Source organism: Osmerus eperlanus, chromosome 5 (genome assembly GCF_963692335.1).
Source record: "Osmerus eperlanus chromosome 5, fOsmEpe2.1, whole genome shotgun sequence".
NCBI lineage: Eukaryota > Metazoa > Chordata > Actinopteri > Osmeriformes > Osmeridae > Osmerus > Osmerus eperlanus.
Window position 1 is genome coordinate 22603023 of NC_085022.1, and position 21762 is coordinate 22624784.

At 49.2% G+C, this 21762-nt stretch overlaps 1 protein-coding gene across 2 annotated transcripts in view; it reads right to left on the reverse strand.

Moving 5' to 3' along the window:
• ccnd2a (cyclin D2, a) overlaps positions 1-21762 on the reverse strand; it is a 110602-nt gene that overhangs the window by 49799 nt on the left and 39041 nt on the right. Inside the window, exon 2 of one of the 2 annotated variants that reach the window (XM_062462754.1) lies at positions 19043-19465. The exons of the other annotated variant lie outside the window; for it this stretch is intronic. Coding sequence (XP_062318738.1) covers positions 19043-19055 — 13 coding nt within the window. The 5' untranslated portion in view covers positions 19056-19465. The remainder of the gene's footprint in view (positions 1-19042; positions 19466-21762) is intronic. 2 annotated transcript variants of the gene reach the window in all.

Consider the following 21762-nt stretch of genomic DNA (forward strand, 5'->3'; position numbering starts at 1 on the left):
CAGATGACATTTTTAGAGGCACAATTAAAGTCTTATATCAGTCAGCAGACTCAACATATTTGTGACGCTGCTCAATGAACAGATTATCTCAATGAATGTCCCCCCCGTACAAGTAGAGATTTCTAACCTCAAGGGTGACGGGGCTGTTTCCGACGCGAGGCCTTGTTCATTACTGGAACTGCACCAACATGAGGAACACACTCCAGTTTGGGATTGTGGAGAGCTACAGCGTGCTGGTAACTGATGTGGAACAGCCATGTCTGTCTTAGTCACATGACAAATGCATTGTCAGTCAGAAACCTATTTTTTCCGTAAAGTGTGATGATGTTTGTAGCAAGACCGCAAGCTGACAAGATCACACAAAATGAACGTTGCTTCCCACGCTGTACTGCTCCATGTTTCTCCTGAGTAAACCTGCATGTCTGACACTGATGAATGGGCCAGGGGAGATGCTTTTGGTTTTCACTCATTCATGTTCTTGTCAACTTAGGGAACTAACTCTGAGGAAGTCAGCCTTTTAAAACCAAAATAGCCACAACCAGCTGATGCTTCTGAAATCAGTTGCTTAAAAATGCACAGGGCCCTCAGTGTTTTAGGCAATAATAAGATTAGTAAAAAAAAAGTGAGTCTGGGCTCAAAGTTGTAGGCTATTGTTAAATATAAAAGACGTTTTGCCCTGTAATACCAAGAAATACGGAGCTTGTTGGCAGAGATAGTGGGCATTCTCCAGATGACTGTCTGATTAAAGTTAATTGTAGCGTCACCTCTATTGCCCTGAAACTTAAACATTCCTCAGTCTATTTTGGAGGATTATTGGAGGATTCCTTTTCATCAAGTCTGAGAAAGAAAATCTGGCAGAAGACTGAATGGAAAATCCTCATAGACTGCTCCGAGATGGGACTAAACGTTAACTGTTGCTGGGCGAACAAAGGTGCACATGACAGCAGGACGACTGATCCCATGTGATTGGTTGATAATTGCCATGTTTGGAATGATGGAACATTCTTTTGTAATCTGGGCCACCGCCACTGTGCCATGGTCCATTTACAGTGAAGGTGAATTATGTAATTGATTGACAAAATCACATGATCCTTGTTCATGTATGCACACATAATTTACATTTAAATGTATGCATTTAGCAGACACTTTTATCCAAAGCGACTTCCAAGTGAGAGCTTTACAAAAGTGCATAGGTCACTGAACATAACAACGAGATAGCCCCAAACATTGTGGGTAACCAAACATGAAGCATACATTGTGAAAACCAAATAAGTCCCATAATGACTAACAGACTGTTAATTATGACGAAGAAAAATCTTAACTGCGACAGTTCCAACCATTCCAAAATCGAATAGTTCATGAATCTCTGTAAAACTGCTCCTCAACTGGAGGGTTTCAAACTCGGATCTCTCCTGTCATCTTACAGCCACAGCCCTCGTCTGCTGTGTGTTGCTGAGCTACCAACAGATAGCAGAACATTTCAATAATCTAACTAGAAGACAAGCTTCCCTGGCGTGGGGCCAGAAGGCTGCTTCAGTCCTGCGCAGGATATGAGATGGGTGAGGATGGTATCTGTGGAGAGATGAGCTTGGGTATGTGTCTCCATCACCACAACCCTTCTGTGCCTCCCAGCTGCAGATACAGCCCAGTGGAACATGACTCAGCACCACCAGTGTGGTGGGCATGGCCCTACGCATTACAGAAGGGTTTGTAAATGTGTGCATATGTGTGCGCACGTGTGTGTGTGTGAGAGAGGATGTGTGTGTGTGTGTGTGTGTGTGTGTGTGTGGGAAGAGGTTCCTGTGCCCACCATAGGGCTAATTCTCTATATAGATTAAGAGGTTAGATTTAAGGGAAACTGGAACACCATGACTGTTACTTGCTGTCTTACACTTGATGAGATGAAACTCAAAATTATTTTTCAAAATTATTTCCCCAACAAATACAAATCAAGAACTTACGTTCTTTTTTATTTAAATGTTATCTTTGAGCTTCTTCATCTATTCAACAAAAAATGCTCGTTTCTAGACAGAGATACAGAGTTGATTCTGGTAAGTCAGCAGTATGTGTGTGCATGTTTGAGTTTGTATGTGTTTGCTTGTGTCAGTTTCCAGGCAGTGTATGTACTGTATTGTATCTGACGTCACACTGCAAAACTATTGAGAAATTATTAATTACAAGCCCCACCAACCATTTGCTATACAGCGCAGGATGTTCAAACCTTCAACTCTTGTGTAACAACTGGTTAAAGTTGGTCTCTTGGTAGTTAACTGAATGTTTGAAGCTTCATTCTAGATCTGTACAGATCTAGGTTTTTCATGTTCCATAACCTGAGACGAAATCTCGACTCCACCTCGGTGTCTCTCTGCACTCTCATGCCCTAGTTGCTGCCTTGTCGTTGTACTGTGTTCACTTCGTGGCCATTTAAGACATAAAACCCTCCCCTGTTCCACTTGTGTGGTTCCACCAGTAAAGGTCATCTGTGATGAGTGTTCTTTACTAGAATGCATCTTACTAAGGTTGCATAAAGAAAAGGACTGAGCAGTTCTTCATTCAAAACTGTTAAAAGATATTGCCGCTGTGAACTTTTATTTTTAATACATGGGAAGATATAGTGAGAGTGGGTGGGAAAGTGACTAAATGACTTGAAGACGACAGCACCTGAAAATGAAACCTACCGTCCTTGTGTGTCTGATTATGCGTGATGGACAAGGAGGGGAAATTATGATGCGACTATTTCAAAGCCCACAGACAGACAATGGATTTTCTAAACGCTCTGGTGGTCATGTCAACCTCTTCTTAGGTACATTCCAGTAACTGAGTCTGAAATAGCCAGTTGTTAACCTCTATTCTCGTCACAGATGATGAAAGTTATGGACTGAGATGGGTATTCATCAGGGTGAACACACACTTGTTCCTTCGGTCTTTAAGGACCAAATTGGGAAAGTGAAGAAGGAAAACAGGATCTACCTCTCATTCCAAACTGTCTAGACTTGACAGCAACAGAAACCTCACTTTTAAAAAGAGGCTGGAGACTGGAACACAAATCCTAACTGTTGAAGACAACAAAATATACCTGCTGTATCTGTAGCCTGTACCATCTGCACCTGGTTAATATACCTGCTGTAGCGAGATAGAGGACATCATTACCACTGTAATAATTCACGTTTGCATCAGAAACAAATACATTTAGATGTGGGGCTTAATTTTTAAATGATTTCATTGTTTGAACATTTTATTTGATTGCTTCCGCTAAAGAAAATTGTCCACTAGATTCTACGGTTGATCAGAATTGCGTCCATAGCAGCGGCAAATTATTTATAGCAGCGATCTGCAATTCAGAAATAACAGACCGTAGAATGCAGTAATTGACCAATCAGATTAGAGTATTCAACAAAGCCGTGTAATACATTTCATTAAACAATCATAAAAGTGGCCATGTCAAACTATACAGTACAAGTATCTATACCATTAGCTGGTGAATTCAGTTTTAAAAAATCACGTTCAGGCAGAAAAGATATAAAAAGAAGATATAAAAAGAAAAATGAACTAATATTTGTGTCCCAATGAGGTCAGAGAAGTGAAAGTGTGAAGATGCCACAAGCACAGTCAGGGAAGATCCCTTCGTACAGAACAATGAGAGACAGGACATGTACATACCAACAGGCTGAACCCTAGCACTTCTAAACAGCTCTCTAGTCAGGTCCGAGAATGTAGGGGAACAGCTCCTGTAATGTAGTGAACACAGTGGGGGTGATGTTTGGCTTGGGGTGAGAGAGGGGTTATCAATCTTGCTCAATTGTCTTGAAAAGAGAGAATGTTTTGAGTTTGAGAGACATCAGCAAATATTAGGATTTATACTGATTATTCAAGAATGTGCTAGAGAAAGGAGAAGATTATACACTGCAAAAAGATATTTTGGAACATGTTTGAATAATGAGAACTGCCTTCTAGCGATATTGACGTTCGAAATTATAAAATAAATAATCTGATAAAAAATTACTTTTCTGAATTTTCGTCTTAAACATTAATTAATAAACTATATACTTTGCAAGTGCCATTCATTTATAACGTGACATCCGGGACACAATCATTGGTCTTCACACCGCAATGTCTCATAACCCAGAATCTAAAGTTAACAGTTAGAGTAGATGGAGAGCCTTTTAAAGCAGGATGATGAATTCCATCCTCTGAAAGCAGCGCAGTCTTCCTCTGAGAGCAGCAGTCACTGCCCTTTGCTCCGAGTGCTGACTTGCAGTTTGCTTCTGGCAGAGACTCCAAACACAGCCCGCACCCCGGCTCCTCTCTGACCCCCAGTCACACTGAGGGAAGGGCTCAACGTGTGGGTCAGCAAGAGAGGGGGAGAGAGTGACAAAGACAGAGAGAGAGAGTGACAAGAAGGGGGGAGGGTCACAGACTAAAAACGAGGCATTTCCTGACATGAATCCGGCTCCTCTAGGTCACACGGCCCCTACCCCCACGTAAACACACACACACACGTAAACACACACACACGTAAACACCCACACGTAAACACACGCGCACGTCAAAGAACACCACAGCCACCAAATAAGAGGTGTTATATAATCTTGACAACTACAACAACAACAGACACATGTGTCTGGTCACCCAGGCAGACACCATGGGGATGTTGTTAAACAGTCAGAGAGAATCTGAGCTACACCAACAGTTTAAATACGTTTGTTTCTCCATAACAGTGAACAACTGGTTTTGAAGGTTTGACTCGCACTGTTTGGGATCATTACTGTTTCCACAGACTACAACCCACAATGCTGATTTCAAAATGACTCCTTCAACAACTAACAAGTTTGGAAACGTGTTAGTCGTGAGCAAACTTTGACCAAAGGGAGCCAACTAAAAGCAAACGTCCGAAGGTATCTGCTGTGGTTATCTAGCTAACAGTGGGGTCTGTGAAGAGGAGTTCAACAAGGTCAGATGTTCCCAAAAATATCTATAAAAGTCCAGAGTCAGGACACTGAGCATGGGACAGTCTTGTTAGTTTTGTCTCTGTCAGTGACATCATCCAAGAATCAACGAAGGAGAATGAGAGAAAATCCCCTATTATATCCAGCCATCACAACAACCAATCGGACGCTATCTTTATTCTTACTTCTGAGCATACTGTATATGACTAACAATGCAACAGGAGGTCACACAATGAGGTGTGCAAAACATCAACTCAGCCCCCCCCCCCTCCACACACACACACACACAGTCACACACACACACTCTCACACACACTCTCACCCCCAATCAGCAAGTAACAGGGTGGATGGTTGCCTCTGGCAAGACAAGAAAGAGAAAAGAGAAAGGAGCAGAGGGAGGGAGGCAGGGAGGGAGGGAGGGAGGGAGGGAGGGAGGCGAGTCTAACAAAATTCAGTCCAACACGTCTTCCTCCCGTAGGGCGTTCTGGAGCAGAAAAGAAAAGAGGAGAGAAGAGGTTTTCAAAGTACATTTGAGAGGCTGCTGGGCTCAGCAAGTCGGCGATTACTGATTAGCCAGTTAGCTGCTGCTGAGAGCTCTGTCTGTCTGTCCTTGGCTTCGGAAAACAACATGAAAGGTTGCCGGCTGTTTTGTGAGGGGGAACTTGAAAGAGCGGTAGCTATCGGAGACATTAGCCTTATCAATGGCCCTCGGAGCCTGGCTGTATGAAGCAACTAGGGCACCACTTTTTTTCCAGCAGGAAGATAACCAGTACATACCACGGCCCTCATCTGCATGCGCCGTGACAACCAGGAGACACGGGGCATAACAGGGACACGAGCCGACCATAAAGGAAGACAAAAAAAAAGAGAAAAAACAAAACTGATCCAAGTTATGAGTGGTGCCAGGCAGCATGGTCTCCAGGCAGCATGGTCTCCAGGCAGCATGGTTTCCAGGCAGCATGGTTTCCAGGCAGCATGGTCTTCAGGCAGCATGGTCTCCAGGCAGCATGGTCTCCAGGCAGCATGGTCTCCAGGCAGCATGGTTTCCAGGCAGCATGGTCTCCAGGCAGCATGGTCTCCAGGCAGCATGGTCTCCAGGCAGCATGGTCTCCAGGCAGCATGGTCTCCAGGCAGCACGGTCTCCAGGCAGCACGGTCTCCAGGCAGCACGGTCTCCAGGCAGCACGGTCTCCAGGCAGCACGGTCTCCAGGCAGCACGGTCTTCAGGCAGCACGGTCTCCAGGCAGCACGGTCTCCAGGCAGCACGGTCTCCAGGCAGCACGGTCTCCAGGCAGCACGGTCTCCAGGCAGCACGGTCTCCAGGCAGCACGGTCTCCAGGCAGCACGGTCTCCAGGCAGCACGGTCTCCAGGCAGCACGGTCTCCAGGCAGCACGGTCTGCAGGCAGCACGGTCTCCAGGCAGCATGGTCTCATGGTCTTGCCCGACGCCCACAGGAACCAGAATGGCTCTCTGCTGGGGCTGGCACTGGAGAGTGGGCACACCTGGCAGAGCTGCGGTGGTTGTGGTCTGGCTTTGGATGAGTGGCACCGCAGAGAGAGAAAGACAGAGACACATGTCCAGTCTGCTGTCTGGACTAGGGTTTAGCACGTGGCTTCATAACGTAGTATGGGCCAACACATCTAAATGAACCTTTCAATTATTTAAGAAAGTGGTGTCCCAGTGTTTGTGTGTCAAGGGACAGTTGCCCATCATGGTCAAACCACCAATCCAACCTCCTCGACTGGAGACTCTGATAAAACAAACTGGTCTTCAAAGGGAGTGAGGATGATTTTGATAGTGAAAGATGAAAAGTGACTGCATGTTTTCCTCCTCCCTCCCAGACGTTTCCTCCGCCTCCCTAACACTCTCTTTCCTGTCCCGACCTCCCTCTTCCATTCCCCCTTTTCTATTGGCTGCCATAGATTTTTGTGGTGGTAAGGTTATTCTGAACAGCTACGCATAGATGTGCAATTCATCAGGAGTTCAGAGAGTGATCGCTGTGTCATTACGCCATGTGTTTGCGTGGTGCAGCCCTGAGGTTGGCAGGGTGCAGCATGGACAACTGCCTGGGCAGCCAATCAGAGTTAGCTTGGATCGTGATCATGTAACTGTGTGTCTGTAGTCCTAGCTGTGTGTCTGTAGTCCTAGCTGTGTGTCTGTAGTCCTAGCTGTGTGTCTGTAGTCCTAGCTGTGTGTCTGTAGTCCTACCTGTGTGTGTAGTCCTAGCTGTGTGTCTGTAGTCCTAGCTGTGTGTCTGTAGTCCTAGCTGTGTGTGTAGTCCTAGCTGTGTGTCTGTAGTCCTAGCTGTGTGTGTGTAGTCCTAGCTGTGTGTGTGTAGTCCTACCTGTGTGTGTAGTCCTAGCTGTGTGTCTGTAGTCCTAGCTGTGTGTCTGTAGTCCTAGCTGTGTGTGTAGTCCTAGCTGTGTGTCTGTAGTCCTAGCTGTGTGTGTGTAGTCCTAGCTGTGTGTGTGTAGTCCTACCTGTGTGTGTAGTCCTAGCTGTGTGTCTGTAGTCCTAGCTGTGTGTCTGTAGTCCTAGCTGTGTGTGTAGTCCTACCTGTGTGTGTAGTCCTACCTGTGTGTGTGTAGTCCTACCTGTGTGTCTGTAGTCCTAGCTGTGTGTCTGTAGTCCTAGCTGTGTGTGTGTAGTCCTACCTGTGTGTGTAGTCCTAGCTGTGTGTCTGTAGTCCTAGCTGTGTGTCTGTAGTCCTAGCTGTGTGTCTGTAGTCCTAGCTGTGTGTGTGTAGTCCTACCTGTGTGTGTAGTCCTAGCTGTGTGTCTGTAGTCCTAGCTGTGTGTCTGTAGTCCTAGCTGTGTGTCTGTAGTCCTAGCTGTGTGTGTGTAGTCCTACCTGTGTGTGTAGTCCTAGCTGTGTGTCTGTAGTCCTACCTGTGTGTGTAGTCCTAGCTGTGTGTGTGTAGTCCTAGCTGTGTGTCTGTAGTCCTAGCTGTGTGTCTGTAGTCCTAGCTGTGTGTGTGTAGTCCTAGCTGTGTGTCTGTAGTCCTAGCTGTGTGTCTGTAGTCCTAGCTGTGTGTCTGTAGTCCTAGCTGTGTGTGTGTAGTCCTAGCTGTGTGTCTGTAGTCCTAGCTGTGTGTCTGTAGTCCTAGCTGTGTGTGTGTAGTCCTAGCTGTGTGTGTGTAGTTGAGAAGAGCGCGTCCTCTGAGAAATAAGGTCAGACCAATGAAGTCAGGACGAGCGCTGTCCAGACTGGAGGGAACCACCTGGACGGCAGCATGTGGGGATGTGAATGTCACGCTGACTTTCGGGCACACAGGCCTGTTCACTGTGGTGGTGCCGGCTGCCTTGTTATGTTTCACTGTGGTGGTGCCGGCTGCCTTGTTATGTTTGCTCCAGATGTTTGAGCTGGGCAAACACGGCAAAGTTCAAAGGAGCACAATTCCGACCTGCAGCGCCACATCCCCAAGTAGGACTCCTCACCTCTCCCGTCCCTGCCTCACCTCGTCCCTGCCTCACCTCGTTCCTGCCTCACCTCGTCCCTGCCTCACCTCGTCCCTGCCTCACCTCGTCCCTGCCTCTCCCCGTCTCTGCCTCACTTCGTCCCTGCCTCACCTCTCCCGTCCCTACCTCTCCCGTCCCTGCCTCACCTCGTCCCTGCCTCACCTCGTCCCTGCCTCTCCCCATCCCTGCCTCACTTCGTCCCTGCCTCACCTCTCCCGTCCCTGCCTCACCTCGTCCCTGCCTCACCTCTCCCATCCCTGCCTCACTTTGTCCCTGCCTCACCTCTCCCGTCCCTGCCTCACCTCGTCCCTGCCTCACCTCGTCCCTGGGATCATAGTATAGTGGGTCAGATGGCTGAGCGGTTAGGGAGTCGGGCTATTAATCAAAAGGTTGTTGGTTCGATTCCCGGCCATGCAAAATGACGTTGTGTCCTTGGGCAAGGCACTTCACCCTACTTGCCTCAGGGGAAATGTCCCTGTACTTACTGTAAGTCGCTCTGGATAAGAGTGTCTGCTAAATGACTAAATGTAAATGTAATGTCCCTGCCTCTCCCCGTCCCTGCCTCACTTCGTCCCTGCCTCACCTCGTCCCTGCCTCACCTCGTCCCTGTCTCACCTCGTCCCTGCCTTACCTCGTCCCTGCCTCTACAGTTCTCACCTCTCCTGTCCCTGCCTCACCTCGTCCCTGCCTCTACTCGTCCCTGCCTCTACAGTTCTCACCTCTCCTGTCCCTGCCTCACCTCGTCCCTGCCTCTACAGTTCTCACCTCTCCTGTCCCTGCCTCACCTCGTCCCTGTCTCTACAGTTCTCACCTCTCCTGTCCCTGCCTCTCCTGTCCCTGCCTCACCTCGTCCCTGCCTCACCTCGTCCCTGCCTCACCTCGTCCCTGCCTCACCTCGTCCCCGCCTCTACAGTTCTCACCTCTCCTGTCCCTGCCTCTCCTGTCCCTGCCTCACCTCGTCCCTGCCTCTGCAGTCCTCCTACACAGCCCCTACCCTCACACTTCAGTTCTGCTATTTCACTCCCTCTCTCCTTTCTCTCGCTCTCTTTCCCTCCTCTCCCTCTCTCCTTTCTCTCGCTCTCTTTCCCTCCTCTCCCTCTCTCCTTTCTCTCGCTCTCTTTCCCTCCTCTCCCTCTCTCCTTTCTCTCGCTCTCTTTCCCTCCTCTCGCTCTCTTTCCCTCCTCTCCCTCTCCCCTTTCTCTCGCTCTCTTTCCCTCCTCTCCCTCTCTCCTTTCTCTCACTCTCTTGCCCTCCTCTCACTCTCTTTCTCTCTTCTTCAGCTGACTGGCTTGCACACCTTGGAGAGGACAAAGTCCTTGGGTAAAAGGGGAGAGGAAAAAAAAGAAAACACACACGTACACAAACACGTACACAAACACACACACAAACACACACACACACACACCCCCAAGGTCCAACAGAGACGGCAAGGGCCTTCCGCTGCCCGAATTGGAGCAGCCAGTTCCTGTGCCGGCTGAGAGGCTACCCATGGCCACCCACTCCTGTCCTCTCTGCCTGAGAACTCCGGAGAGCACCCTCACAGGCCTTTGAACAGCAGAGCAGAGTACAAGTGGGTTGTGTCAGTGTTCATACAGTGTTCCGGACTGCACTGGGTGACTCAGGAGAATGTGCTGCGATATCAGCTGGCCTGCAGGCCACCGCGAGGCACTGAGGACAAGAAAAACACATATTTGCAAAAGCCGACTAAACACTTTAGATTTGATAACGTAACCAATGGAACAGTCCAGAAAGTGTTAAACACTGTATTTACAGTATGTTCTGTATAAAACAGGCATAAAATACTTTAAAAAAAATAATAATATTATTCCAGAGCATTCAACTCCTATTTTTGGTCCAGGTCATACAGTATATCTAAGCACAGTGTGTTTAGGTGACTCCAGACTCACACCGTAAACACGCCTCTCTACTTCTTGTCGGAGCAACAACGAGGTAGGAGCTGTTACTGCTGACGTCTAGGTCCTCGGCCACCCAGGGCCACCCAGGTCCACCCAGGGCCACCCAGGGCCACCCAGGTCCACGGCTTTACGTCCCCCCTGGCCTGCTCTCTCCCTCTGCTTCAGTCTTTCTCCAGACGCACATGATTAGGATTTGCCTCATGAAAAACCAGTCACACTCCACTGCTTCCCAAAATGCAAACATTTTGAAAATACCACAGCATCATGTGGTTAGAGTATCAGTTAAGTGTTGTACAGTATGCTCCAAGACAGACCTGGTACAGAAATCCGTGCCGTACAACATACGAGCCTCAAAAGAACATATGTGCAAGTGATTCCTAAATCTGCTCTTTTCTCACACAAGACACAAGACCTTGGTTGGAACACCAGTCGGTAACAATAGAGATCTCCCTTCCCCTTCAAGAGGAAAATGCGAGTACTTTCTCTGTCACAAATGTCATCACAAGCAGCTTCAGTAGGAAGGGGTTGCAGGGAGAGGTGGCCAGGCCCAAACCCCCTCCACTCTGATTGGCTGATTGGTTCAAGCCACGTGCCTCCTGCCTTTCCCGTTGCAGATTAGCACCAGCTTCCCACCCAGGCCCAGATCCATCCAGGCCCAGGCAGGCCCAGGCCCAGGCTCAGGCAGGCCCCGGCCCGGGCCCAGGCCCAGGCAGGCCCAGGCCCAGGCAGGCCCATGCAGGCCCAGGCTCAGGCAGGCCCAGGCTCAGGCAGACCCAGGTCGGCTCAGCACATCTGACAGCCATGTCTCCCCGTCTGTCTCCCCATCTGGTCAATTAGCACTGACCAGAGAAGCAGGAGCCCAGGCTTCTGAAGGCTCTGCCCGTAGGGGGCCGCTCTCCCCGTAGGGGGGCCGCTCTCCCCGTAGGGGGCCGCTCTGCCCGTAGGGGGCCGCTCTGCCCGTAGGGGGGCCGCTCTGCCCGTAGGGGGGCCGCTCTCCCCGTAGGGGGGCCGCTCTCCCCGTAGGGGGCCGCTCTCCCCGTAGGGGGCCGCTCTCCCCGTAGGGGGGCCGCTCTGCCCGTAGGGGGGCCGCTCTCCCCGTAGGGGGGCCGCTCTCCCCGTAGGGGGGCCGCTCTGCCCGTAGGGGGGCCGCTCTCCCCGTAAGGGGGCCGCTCTCCCCGTAGGGGGGCCGCTCTGCCCTTAGGGGGGCCGCTCTGCCCGTAGGGGGGCCGCTCTGCCCGTAGGGGGGCCACTCTCCCCGTAGGGGGGCCGCTCTGCCCGTAGGGGGGCCACTCTCCCCGTAGGGGGGCCGCCCTCTCCCTGGCGGAGGAAACAGATCTGCAGCCACAGACAGGCGCATGGGGGCCCAGACAGGAATCTGACTTTCATTTAAGTGGGAGAGAGGGAATGTGTGTGTGTGTGTGTGTGTGCGTACATGCATGTGTGAGGGGCCTGAACCAGGGGTAATTGAGAGCGTATTGCGGAGCCCAGATCAAGTCTTGACTTAATGATGTTTAGACCCCTGGTTCAGGCCCGGATCACATCACTGACAGCAGGTTTGTGTCCTGCAGATCCATCAGGAATAGGGCTGTGGATGTTTTCATACAGTGGAATACAAGGGTCTGGGACAACCATCGTTTACATGGTTAATTTTCAGTTGCACTGTCTATATCCCATCACTGCACTACTCATGTTTCACATACTAGGTTTATCCACCTGACATGATTAGGAGCAGCTGATCATGTCATTTTTACAGGATAGGATAAACCTGGTGTGTAGCAAGATACAATGAACTGTACTGTGAAATCAGAGCACTCCAGGAAGTGGGATACAGAGCTGTCTCTGTGTGGGGTGGGTGAGTGAGAGAAAGAGAGAGACGGGGTCTGCCTGTGTGGGGTGGGCGAGTGAGAGAAAGAGAGAGGCGGGGTCTGCCTGTGTGGGGTGGGCGAGTGAGAGAAAGAGAGAGACGGAGACACAAAAAGTTGAAAAAACAGTTTTATCTTGTTGTCTTCTGCCTTGCCGCATGGTAGCTTCATAGACTAGCTTACGTTTGTTGTGCATGATGTAAGAAGTAGAAAGTACAGATATTTGTGTAAATAATTGAGTGTAAGTTAAAAGTTGTCAGAAAAAGACATAGTGAAGTAAAGTACTGATACCAGAACAATCTACTTTGTTACTTCCCATCTCTGGTAGATTGATGTCCATGGCAGTAGTTGCTCTGTGCATACTTTTATATCATCCTCACTGGGAATCTGATTCTTCTCAAATATTTCACCTGGTGTTGTACGTACCACAGCAAAAACATATATTTTGTATTCATTTTGTATTCATTTATCAACTTGCAGTTTTCAAGATCTAAAAGACAAGTGTTGGCTTTCGTCACTGGAACTTAAAGTAAACCAAGCCTGTGAAAGTCATCACATTTTCTGCACGGCTTTCACCTATCACTGCTCATCTTTTTCATCTGTTGAGAGCGAGAGTGCTCTCATACGCTCTCATAACAATCATTTGATATGAGTGAGTTTAGAAACTCATCCCATCTCGCACATCATCAGAGACTTTGTGTGGCCTCTGTTCCAGACACGTTCATGTTGCCTCTGTTGTGTTGGAATGACTTACTGAGACAACAGAAAACATCCCCACCTACCAATTCTTTCCTATCTTGAGAAGAGTGAAGCCTGCTACAGACACTTCACAGTGTTTCCCTGTTCTGCCAAAATCACATAGCAGCACATAGCAGGTACGGTGAGCGTGAAAAACAAGTGGCGCAAAAAACAAACAGAAAAAGAAAGTATCACATCCAGATGCAAGGACTCACTGCGGTCATACATACAATATGAACCTCAAAGAAACCTCCTGGTTCTCATGATAATTCTAACTTATTATAGAAAACCAGGTTATAGCCGTTTAGATGAACTAGTTGCTTTCGTGTTTTATGCAGGAAATCCCAAAGTACAATGCGGATACACGCCCTCTGGTTTTAATGTCAAAGTCGGGGCGCAGATGAAAGAAGTTGCTCTCCTCAAGCATGGTGTCAGATTAGGAATGAAAGCAACGTGACGTCTTAGCTATGCCAGGCTCTCCTGTCTCTCTCTGTCAGAGGCCTGTGGGTGCACCCCCACCTCACACAAACACACACTTAGACACCCCCCCCCCCCCACACACACACACACACACACACACACAGCAGATTACTGTTCAGAACCCCTCAGAGCATCTGACTTCCATGGGAGGAGTGCAGTGTGTGTGTCCTGCTCAGCCGCTGGTGTTCTGGAGGAGGTGCAGGGCAGAGTCACCAGAGAGCCTGCTATCCTCCCCATGCGCAGGGCAGAGTCACCAGAGAGCCTGCTATCCTCCCCATGTGCGCATGATGTCATGGCGGCTGCATCATTACAGGCTGCAGAAGGTCCTGCGCGGGCCGGCCCGCACGGTTCCCACGCTTGTTTGGCGAACAGCGCTCGGGAGCTATAACGTCAAGAAGAAGGAAAAAAAATCTGGATGAGATTAAAGATCGGAGGTTTAGAGACGAGAAAACCAGAGACAGAGTGAAAGTGCATGATTGTTTGTACTGTGTGTGTGTGTGTGTGTGTGTGTGTGTGTGTGTGTGTGTGTGTGAGAGAGAGAGAGACATTTAGGCAGAGAGAAAGAGAGAGAGAAAGCTTGTACTGAAGACTTCCTGTTCCCCCTCTCTCTCAGTGCTTCTCATGTTACATTCCATATAGCAGCATCTGTCTAAGAACCGCTCTTCCCTCTCAGACCTCCACAGACTCTCAAAGGCAAACAAAAACCGATGAACTAATTCCCGTCCTCCCGCCAAAAAAGTGAGTTCTTTGCTGACAGCCCACATTTCCTGTAACTTCAACATTTTGCTCCTGCACTCTAAGTGACGAGCACATGCATGTCTGAGGTTGGTGTTTACATTGACTCCAGTAACTGATGGAGAACAGAGATACCAACAGCTAATATCCACGAGGTCGTTAGAAGGGTTATCTAACAGAAAGTCGACCCGTCTGGAGAGGGTTTTTACAGTGAGCCGTGTGCGCCTCAGTCACGGACAGGTTTATGGAGTGTGTGAGCATTTACAGCTGATAGGTCTTCTGTACTGTACCGTACTGTACATGCTTCCGGCCAACTGAGAAACAGACAGACCAGGTCTTGAGACATCAGAGACCTGTCAGCTCGTAGAATTTTTCACTTTAGATAAGACGCACAGGTGATCCATCCAGCCAATGAGGTGCCACCTGCAGCCACTTCCAGCCACTCAGAGAGGCTTATTATGGCTGTTGCTGCCAATCAGATTGCACTTAAGCCAGTGAAGATAACAGGGCAGCAGTAAAATGGAACAATCTGGGTCTCTTGACACTGCCAGTGATTCTGCTGAAGCCAATGATGTGCTCTTTGAACTCAGATGGGAGCAGAATGCCACAATTCAACACGCATATAACTAGACAAGATAACTGACCACACTGCTACAGTACAGCACTGCTACTACAAAGCAGGCCTGAACCAGCCTCGGCTTGTTGGCCCCCAGTTTGGGCACATCAGCCTCTGGACCACCAGGTCAGGGGGTAGAGATCTGGCATCCTTGCCACTGGCACAGGCCTCTCTCCTCGGGGTGCGGGCTGAGCTGAGAGTGATCCCGGGGGGAGCACCAGACATGCAGGGGCCGAGCAAACAGCTTGTCATCACAACCAACAGTGGAAAAACAATAGACGTAATCATGGACCAGAACCCTGTCCAAGTCTGTGCCCTCTTTCTCCCCATCACATCTGCTCACTCTCTCTCGGGTGATTCTGTGTGTGTGTGTGTGTGTGTGTGTGTGTGTGCGTGCGTGTGTGTGCGTGTGCGTGCGTGCATGGGACGGCAGGCTTTCTGAACTGTAGCACAACCTTGATGTTCCACTCCCTGCCCTGAGACCATAACTTAGGGCCAGGCTCTGGCACATTCAAAGCCAGTCAGAATCAATTTAGGGAACCCAGTCAACTTAAAGTCAGGACGAGTGGAATGCTGAGGACAAGTGTACGAAAATAATCCCCTGCCACTCACTCAGTGTGAAATGAATGGGCCGGTTTCTTTAAGCACAATGCTGAGGTCATACTGAAAGATTTACCAGGCTTCAAACAATAATAATTATGCAGTGAATCACTGCTTTCATGGACCATTAGGAAGGATTTTTTTTCAAACTGCTGTCAACAGCTGAGAACCTGCAACCGGCCAGAGGCTAAGAGGCTGTCAGCTGAGGCTTTCAGGGGCGTGAGGGTGGAGTTCATGTGGGAGGACGGTGTTAGACACAGACGCTGATTGAGTTCCACCTGACCAACCAGGTGCACTTCAGCTACTTAACACCTATACCCAGACCAGTCCAACCCTGTCCAGACCAGTCCAACCCTGTCCAGACCAGTCCAACCCTGTCCAGACCAGTCCACACCAGTCCAGACCAGTCCAACCCTGTCCAGACCAGTCCAACGATGTCCAGACCAGTCCAACCCTGTCCAGACCAGTCCACACCAGTCCAGACCAGTCCAACCCTGTCCAGACCAGTCCAACGATGTCCAGACCAGTCCAACCCTGTCCAGACCAGTTCAGACCAGTACAGACCAGCACAGCACAGCATAAGCAACCACAGTGTCCTGGCGGTCCTGTGAGCATGGTCCTGTGAGCATGGTCCTGTGAGCATGGTCCTGTGAGCATGGTCCTGTGAGCATGGTCCTGTGAGCATGGTCCTGTGAGCATGGTCCTGTGAGCATGGTCCTGTGAGCATGGTCCGGGCCCTTGACTGAGGCTCTTTGATGAAGAGAGCGTGAAGGGTTGTGGAGGGTCCTGGCATCAACAATAAACAACAGCTATCTTCTTGTGAGCGACCGTCTGTGTCGAGTGGCACACAAAGCCAAGCCCAGCATCTGAGAGACGGCTGCTACTTCTTTCCGCCTTTGGTCTCCTGTCCTCTTTCAATTTGCTTGTAAATGTGTGTGTGTTGTGTGTGTGTTGTGTGTGTGTGTGTCTGCCGCACAGCACAGGGCTCCTCTGTATTGTATTCTGAAGCTGGCTGGAAGTAAAAGGCAGAATTAAGAGTGGCGGGGGCGGGAGGAAGGACACTGCCAGCACACTGCAGTTCTGCGGGGAGCACCCCCAGATCCCAGCTGCCCAAGCCTGGCCCAGAGCTGCAGGCGAGTGCCAGGCTTCCTCGGCCCTTATGGAGATGAGCCAGTACGAATAGGAGGGGTGGGAGGTAAACTGGCTAAAAAATGCCCAAAATAATGTCTGGGCCTATATAAAGCGAGCCTCCTGAGTCATACAGGAAAAACACACATACAGGGGAACGTTTTACACTTGATTGTTTTCTTCTTCATGTTTCATAGAGCAACAACAAAGAATGTGTTCAAATAATAATTTGTTATATAAGGTGTTTCTTTTTTATGATTCATGGGAGAACACTGGCTGCAGGACTCTTCTTTGACTACTGGACAAAACTTCAGTTTCTTTGATCTCGATCTCTCTCTTTCTCTCTCGCTCGCTCTACAGCACAGTACAGAATAACGTTTATCTGGAACTGTTTTATGCATTATTTGTCTAACAATCAAGAGGGAGAGTTTATTTAGCAGATAATTATAGCTTTTGTTGAGGCGATGGCCAAGATAAGCCCCAGTTCCGACCCATTAAGTGGTGTGCTTGTTCTGGCTGAGCTCACCCTCTCCGTCTGCAGCCAACACACCAGCACTCTGCTCAAGCATCCTACTGGACAAACACTACACGCTACAGTACAGCCCCAACATCCAAACTCAGTCCACCCAGGGGCCCGTCCATGGACATGGTACACTACTGAGAACATTACCAGTGCACTGCTACGGTGTATATGTTGTTGGTGTTGTCCGGTATTGCTGGGCCTACTGCTGTAATAATAGTAGTCCTGGCGGATGCCAATGGAATTCCCCAGATTGCTCTGGGACTTGACCCAGGAGTGCCTGAGTGCTAATCATGTCACTTGGCAGCCTGCACTGCTTTTCCAACAGTCCTCGGGAGAATGCCCTTCCTTCTCAGGGCCAGGTAATCACAACAAGGGCACACCCCTCCCAGCCCTGCCCAGCCGAAGCCAGCGGACAGGGGCCTCTATTTCTGGGCTGGTGCTGTCACAGAGAGAGGAGAGGTGACACCGGAAGGTCGGTACTGCATGATGATGAGGACAGAAGCTCATTTAAATGTCCAGGCAGCTTCCTTCCATCGCTGCATGAGGGGAAACTCTGGCTCAAGCATGATGTCACCAGAGGGTCAGGGATGGAAAGGTGATCATATCACTCAATTACCCAGCAAGGAGGTCTGGAATTGATATAATGCAAAAGTGTAACAATGGATAGTTTTGAGATCATAATTTTTCAAGTAAGTTATAGAATCAAGTTTCTCTTTCTATTCGATTCTATCTGTCTGTCTGTTGACCCTGCAGGGTCTCAGGTGACCAGCCCCCCCGCCCCCCCTTCTGTTCCTGTTCCACACATTCACATCTCCACCTCTGACTCGCTAACCTGCACCTTCACTTCCTGCGCCAGAGCGCAGTGACGCACCCCAGCCCTGTGTGTTCCAGCGTCAGATCTTTCCTGTCGGACACCTGGACTACATCTGTCTGCCGTGCTGGCCTCCGCAGAGGGCCATTAGGACACGTTCATTACAACCTCTGACACGCTGGCCTCTTAACGCGCTACTATGAGCACCACTACTGTGGACTAAAGTAACCAGGACTGGGAAAGCTGCATGGAGAACCTGAGGCAGAGTTTGCGACCATTCAAGTGACAACCGCAGTGATCAGGAGGACATAAGCACCTCAGTTGTCCCCAGAGGTCGTGGCTGAGAGCATTCTCACATTTCACAGCTAGTAAAGTTCTTATATCTGGGTGAACTGTGCAGGGTGTCACAGACTCCCTCTGCAGTCATCACTGCAGTGCCTTGTCCTTTGATCTACCGCCACACCATTCATACCGGGAGGTGTGTATCAAGACAGAGAGAAGGTTACTAAAAGCACGAACTGAGAGGGTGGCGTCTAAAACTCAAGTTTGTTTTCCACCCAGAACATGCCAGTTTCCACAGCCAATGAGGAGAGGCCTCAGTTTAAGCGGTGGCAGCCCAGTACCGCGGTGACATGAACTGTTCATGGAGGGCCCTGGTGACATGGACTGTTCATGGAGGGCCCTGGTGACATGGACTGTTCATGGAGGGCCCTGGTGACATGGACTGTTCATGGAGGGCCCTGGTGACATGGACTGTTCATGGAGGGCCCTGGTGACATGGACTGTTCATGGAGGGCCCTGGTGACATGGACTGTTCATGGAGGGCCCTGGTGACAGATCGCCCGGCAGACCTCCCCTCCCTCCTCGTGGGTGACGATGGGGGTGATAAATGAGCAGAGGCACAGGAGCATGGAAAAACTCATTTCCTCCTTTTTTGAAACGAGGCGGAGGCCCAACAAACTCTGACACACACACTAGTTTACTGAATCTGCACATGTACTGATGAACAATAATATACTACAAACAATATACTGTATTTGTTGTGGTGGTGATGTTGATGGTTCAGGAGGCTTGCTAAAAGGTCTTTGTCAAGTCCTTTGTGACATGGATATGGAAATAAAGTTTGATTTGATTAAACTCCCAGTTGATGGAGAGTTAAAGGACATGTGTAAGGATGTTTGTTCTGTGAGGTGAACTATACCTTTAGGGTTTTGTTTCTTTGTACTTACTTTGCCAGCACATCGTTGGAGACCAGTCTGGCCTTCCCTGGGTCACCAAGCAGCCTCAGTCCTCATATTAGTCAGGTCTGGACAGATGGATGGAAACCTGAGGTTTCTTTTTCTCCTTTACATTGAATGCTCTCTCTCTCTCTCTCTCTCTCTCTCTCTCTCACTCTCTCACTCTCTTTCTCTCTCTCTCTCTCTCTCTCTCTCTCTCTCTCTCTCTCTCTCTCTCTCTCTCTCTCTCTCTCTCTCTCTCTCTCTCTCTCTCTCTCTCTCTCTCTCTCTCTCTCCCCTCTCTCTCTCTCACTCTCTCTCTCTCTCTCTCTCTCTCTCTCTCTCTCTCTCTCAGCATCTTCAGAGTGGCAGTATCTGGACCACCCTCCTCTTTGTCTCAGGTATTTCACAGATACATCCTCTTCTGAATGCCCCCTGTGGACAGGAGGATAAAGTTAACAAAGGACCATGAGTTAGACCCGGAATCTAGCATGTGCCTTGACTGTATAGGTTCAGCTTATGACAGGTCATTATTCTGTGTGTCTGTGTGTGTTTATATGTCTCTGTGTATGTTTGTGTGTCCAATTTGACTATGAGTGTGTGTGTGTGTGTGTGTGTTGGTGCCCCTGTCCCTCTGTGCAGTGGACTCTTCTATCCCACAGAGAGAAGCAGTAATGAGCCAGCCTGCCCACCATGCCCTCACACTGGCACAGACACATTGACAATTACTATCTACCTCAATGCCCATGCAAGCAAGCTGACGGGATGGGCAGCATTTGTCTGTCTCCCCTACTGACTGGGGAGAGATGGGCAGGATCAATGAGTTCATGGCTACAGCCCACCTTGCACCACAACACCAGACGCAACAAGAGTCCATCGTGATTAATAAAATCTGGATTAGAAGCAGACGGCTACTGCAGACATTTCTTGCTGACTTAAAATGGAGTCGCTGTCAGAAAACGACTCTTTCAAGATGACTGATCTGTTGTTTCTTTACGAGACACTCCCAGAAAACCTCCCTGTCACTACCTGGGTTTCAGGAAAACCACACACACATACACACATTCAACAAATACACTCATCTTTTCTTTGCCACACATATATATACACCCACACAAACAAACACCCTCCTCCAACTTCTGCAATATCCTCTTTCAGAAGACACAATAATATGACAGAGTGCATTATGGGATGTTAGATGACACGTGACACACATGAGCCTTCTCCCATGGACACCAGGCATGGAGAAGCTCCTTCCTTGTCTCCCACTAAAGCCAGTCTTTCTGCTGTTCCTGTCTGTGTCTACACTCCCTCCCCACATCCCACCACTCCCAGTCTAACTCCTCCTTCTCTCCTCTTTGTCTTTTGTAAGGGGGGAGTCAGAACACAGATCAGATGTGTTCAGTGAGTGTTCATACACATGCACACACATAGTTCAACCGCCATCCATCTTTTGTTCTGTCAAAGGGAATTCTGGGTTTAACAATCATAGTACAGCAGGATGATCTAACACAGAGGTTCTGAACCATATAGAAAGTAAAGGCTACTGACACAACAAGAATCTCCTCCTTCTCCATCCCATTATCAAGGCATCATGTCCAGTAGGTCAGGTCCGGGCCAGGACAACTCTAAAACAGACTTTGTCATGGTCCTAAAGCTCATTCATCTGACTCAACTCACTTTCTCTTGTGGATGGCCTGGGATTCGCCAAATTCAACAGTAACATACTGTAGGGTTCGATAACCCTCACAATCAGAGGCGAGAATCTCTCAGCTTGAACTGAACTTCAAAGCTTGAAATAGTGCCACATTCAGAAGATCCCGACAACCACTTGTCCGGGGCTTGGATGAGATCCTAGAACTTGATGACATTGATGTCAAAAAGACAGGCCGTTCATTGAGACAAAGCCCATCTTCTGGCCTGGCTCCGGGATGTGGTTCTCAGTCCCCAGAACACGAGGACCACATCACTGCAACATGAGAGGGTCAGGCACATCAAGTGACATCTCTCATCCGGATTTGATCAAAGGACAGTTAAAATAATGTCCAAACAAATCACATTCATTACCTTCTGACGCCTCACAACTCTAGGGGCCTTTAGGGGAGACTGTGTTTGTCCATATGAACCTAATGTCCTGGACACCACAGCTACTGACAAACGCCTTACTCTCTTATTCTGCAGACACAGATAGGGAGGGAGTAGGGCGGGGGTGAAAGTCATTGTCACCATGAAGGCTTTAAGCAGGTCTTGAATTCCTCCACTGACCAGACCTGAGGCAGGTGCAGAACTGAAGCCATTTGTGATTCTAAACAGAGGGTTCCTAAAGAGGCCTGAAAGCTTCTCACAGAAAACAATCCACCTTCCCTTCATTCTGGCCACCATCCCTTTCCCAAGATAAGCCAACCTGGACCCTTTTTTCTCTTTTAATATTTAACATCACAAAACCGTGACTTCAATTCACTTCCATTCCCATTCAAACCGGCGATCTGGGGTCTGGTCACTGGAAGTGAAGGGGAGTGATCTCTGCGTTAGGGCTTTCTCTACAGCACATGTGTTCCTCCAAGCACTTGAGACTTGAGAAGGGGGAGAGGAGATGGAGCAGAGGCCTGTGGCTCTGGGCTGGCTGTCCCTGCTTGCTGGAGGACTGGGAAAACACAGAGCAAGAGAATTCCTAGCCAGACCCGCCAACAGGAGTTTAAAATCATAAATGTAAAATATTCTAGTTACCTGGC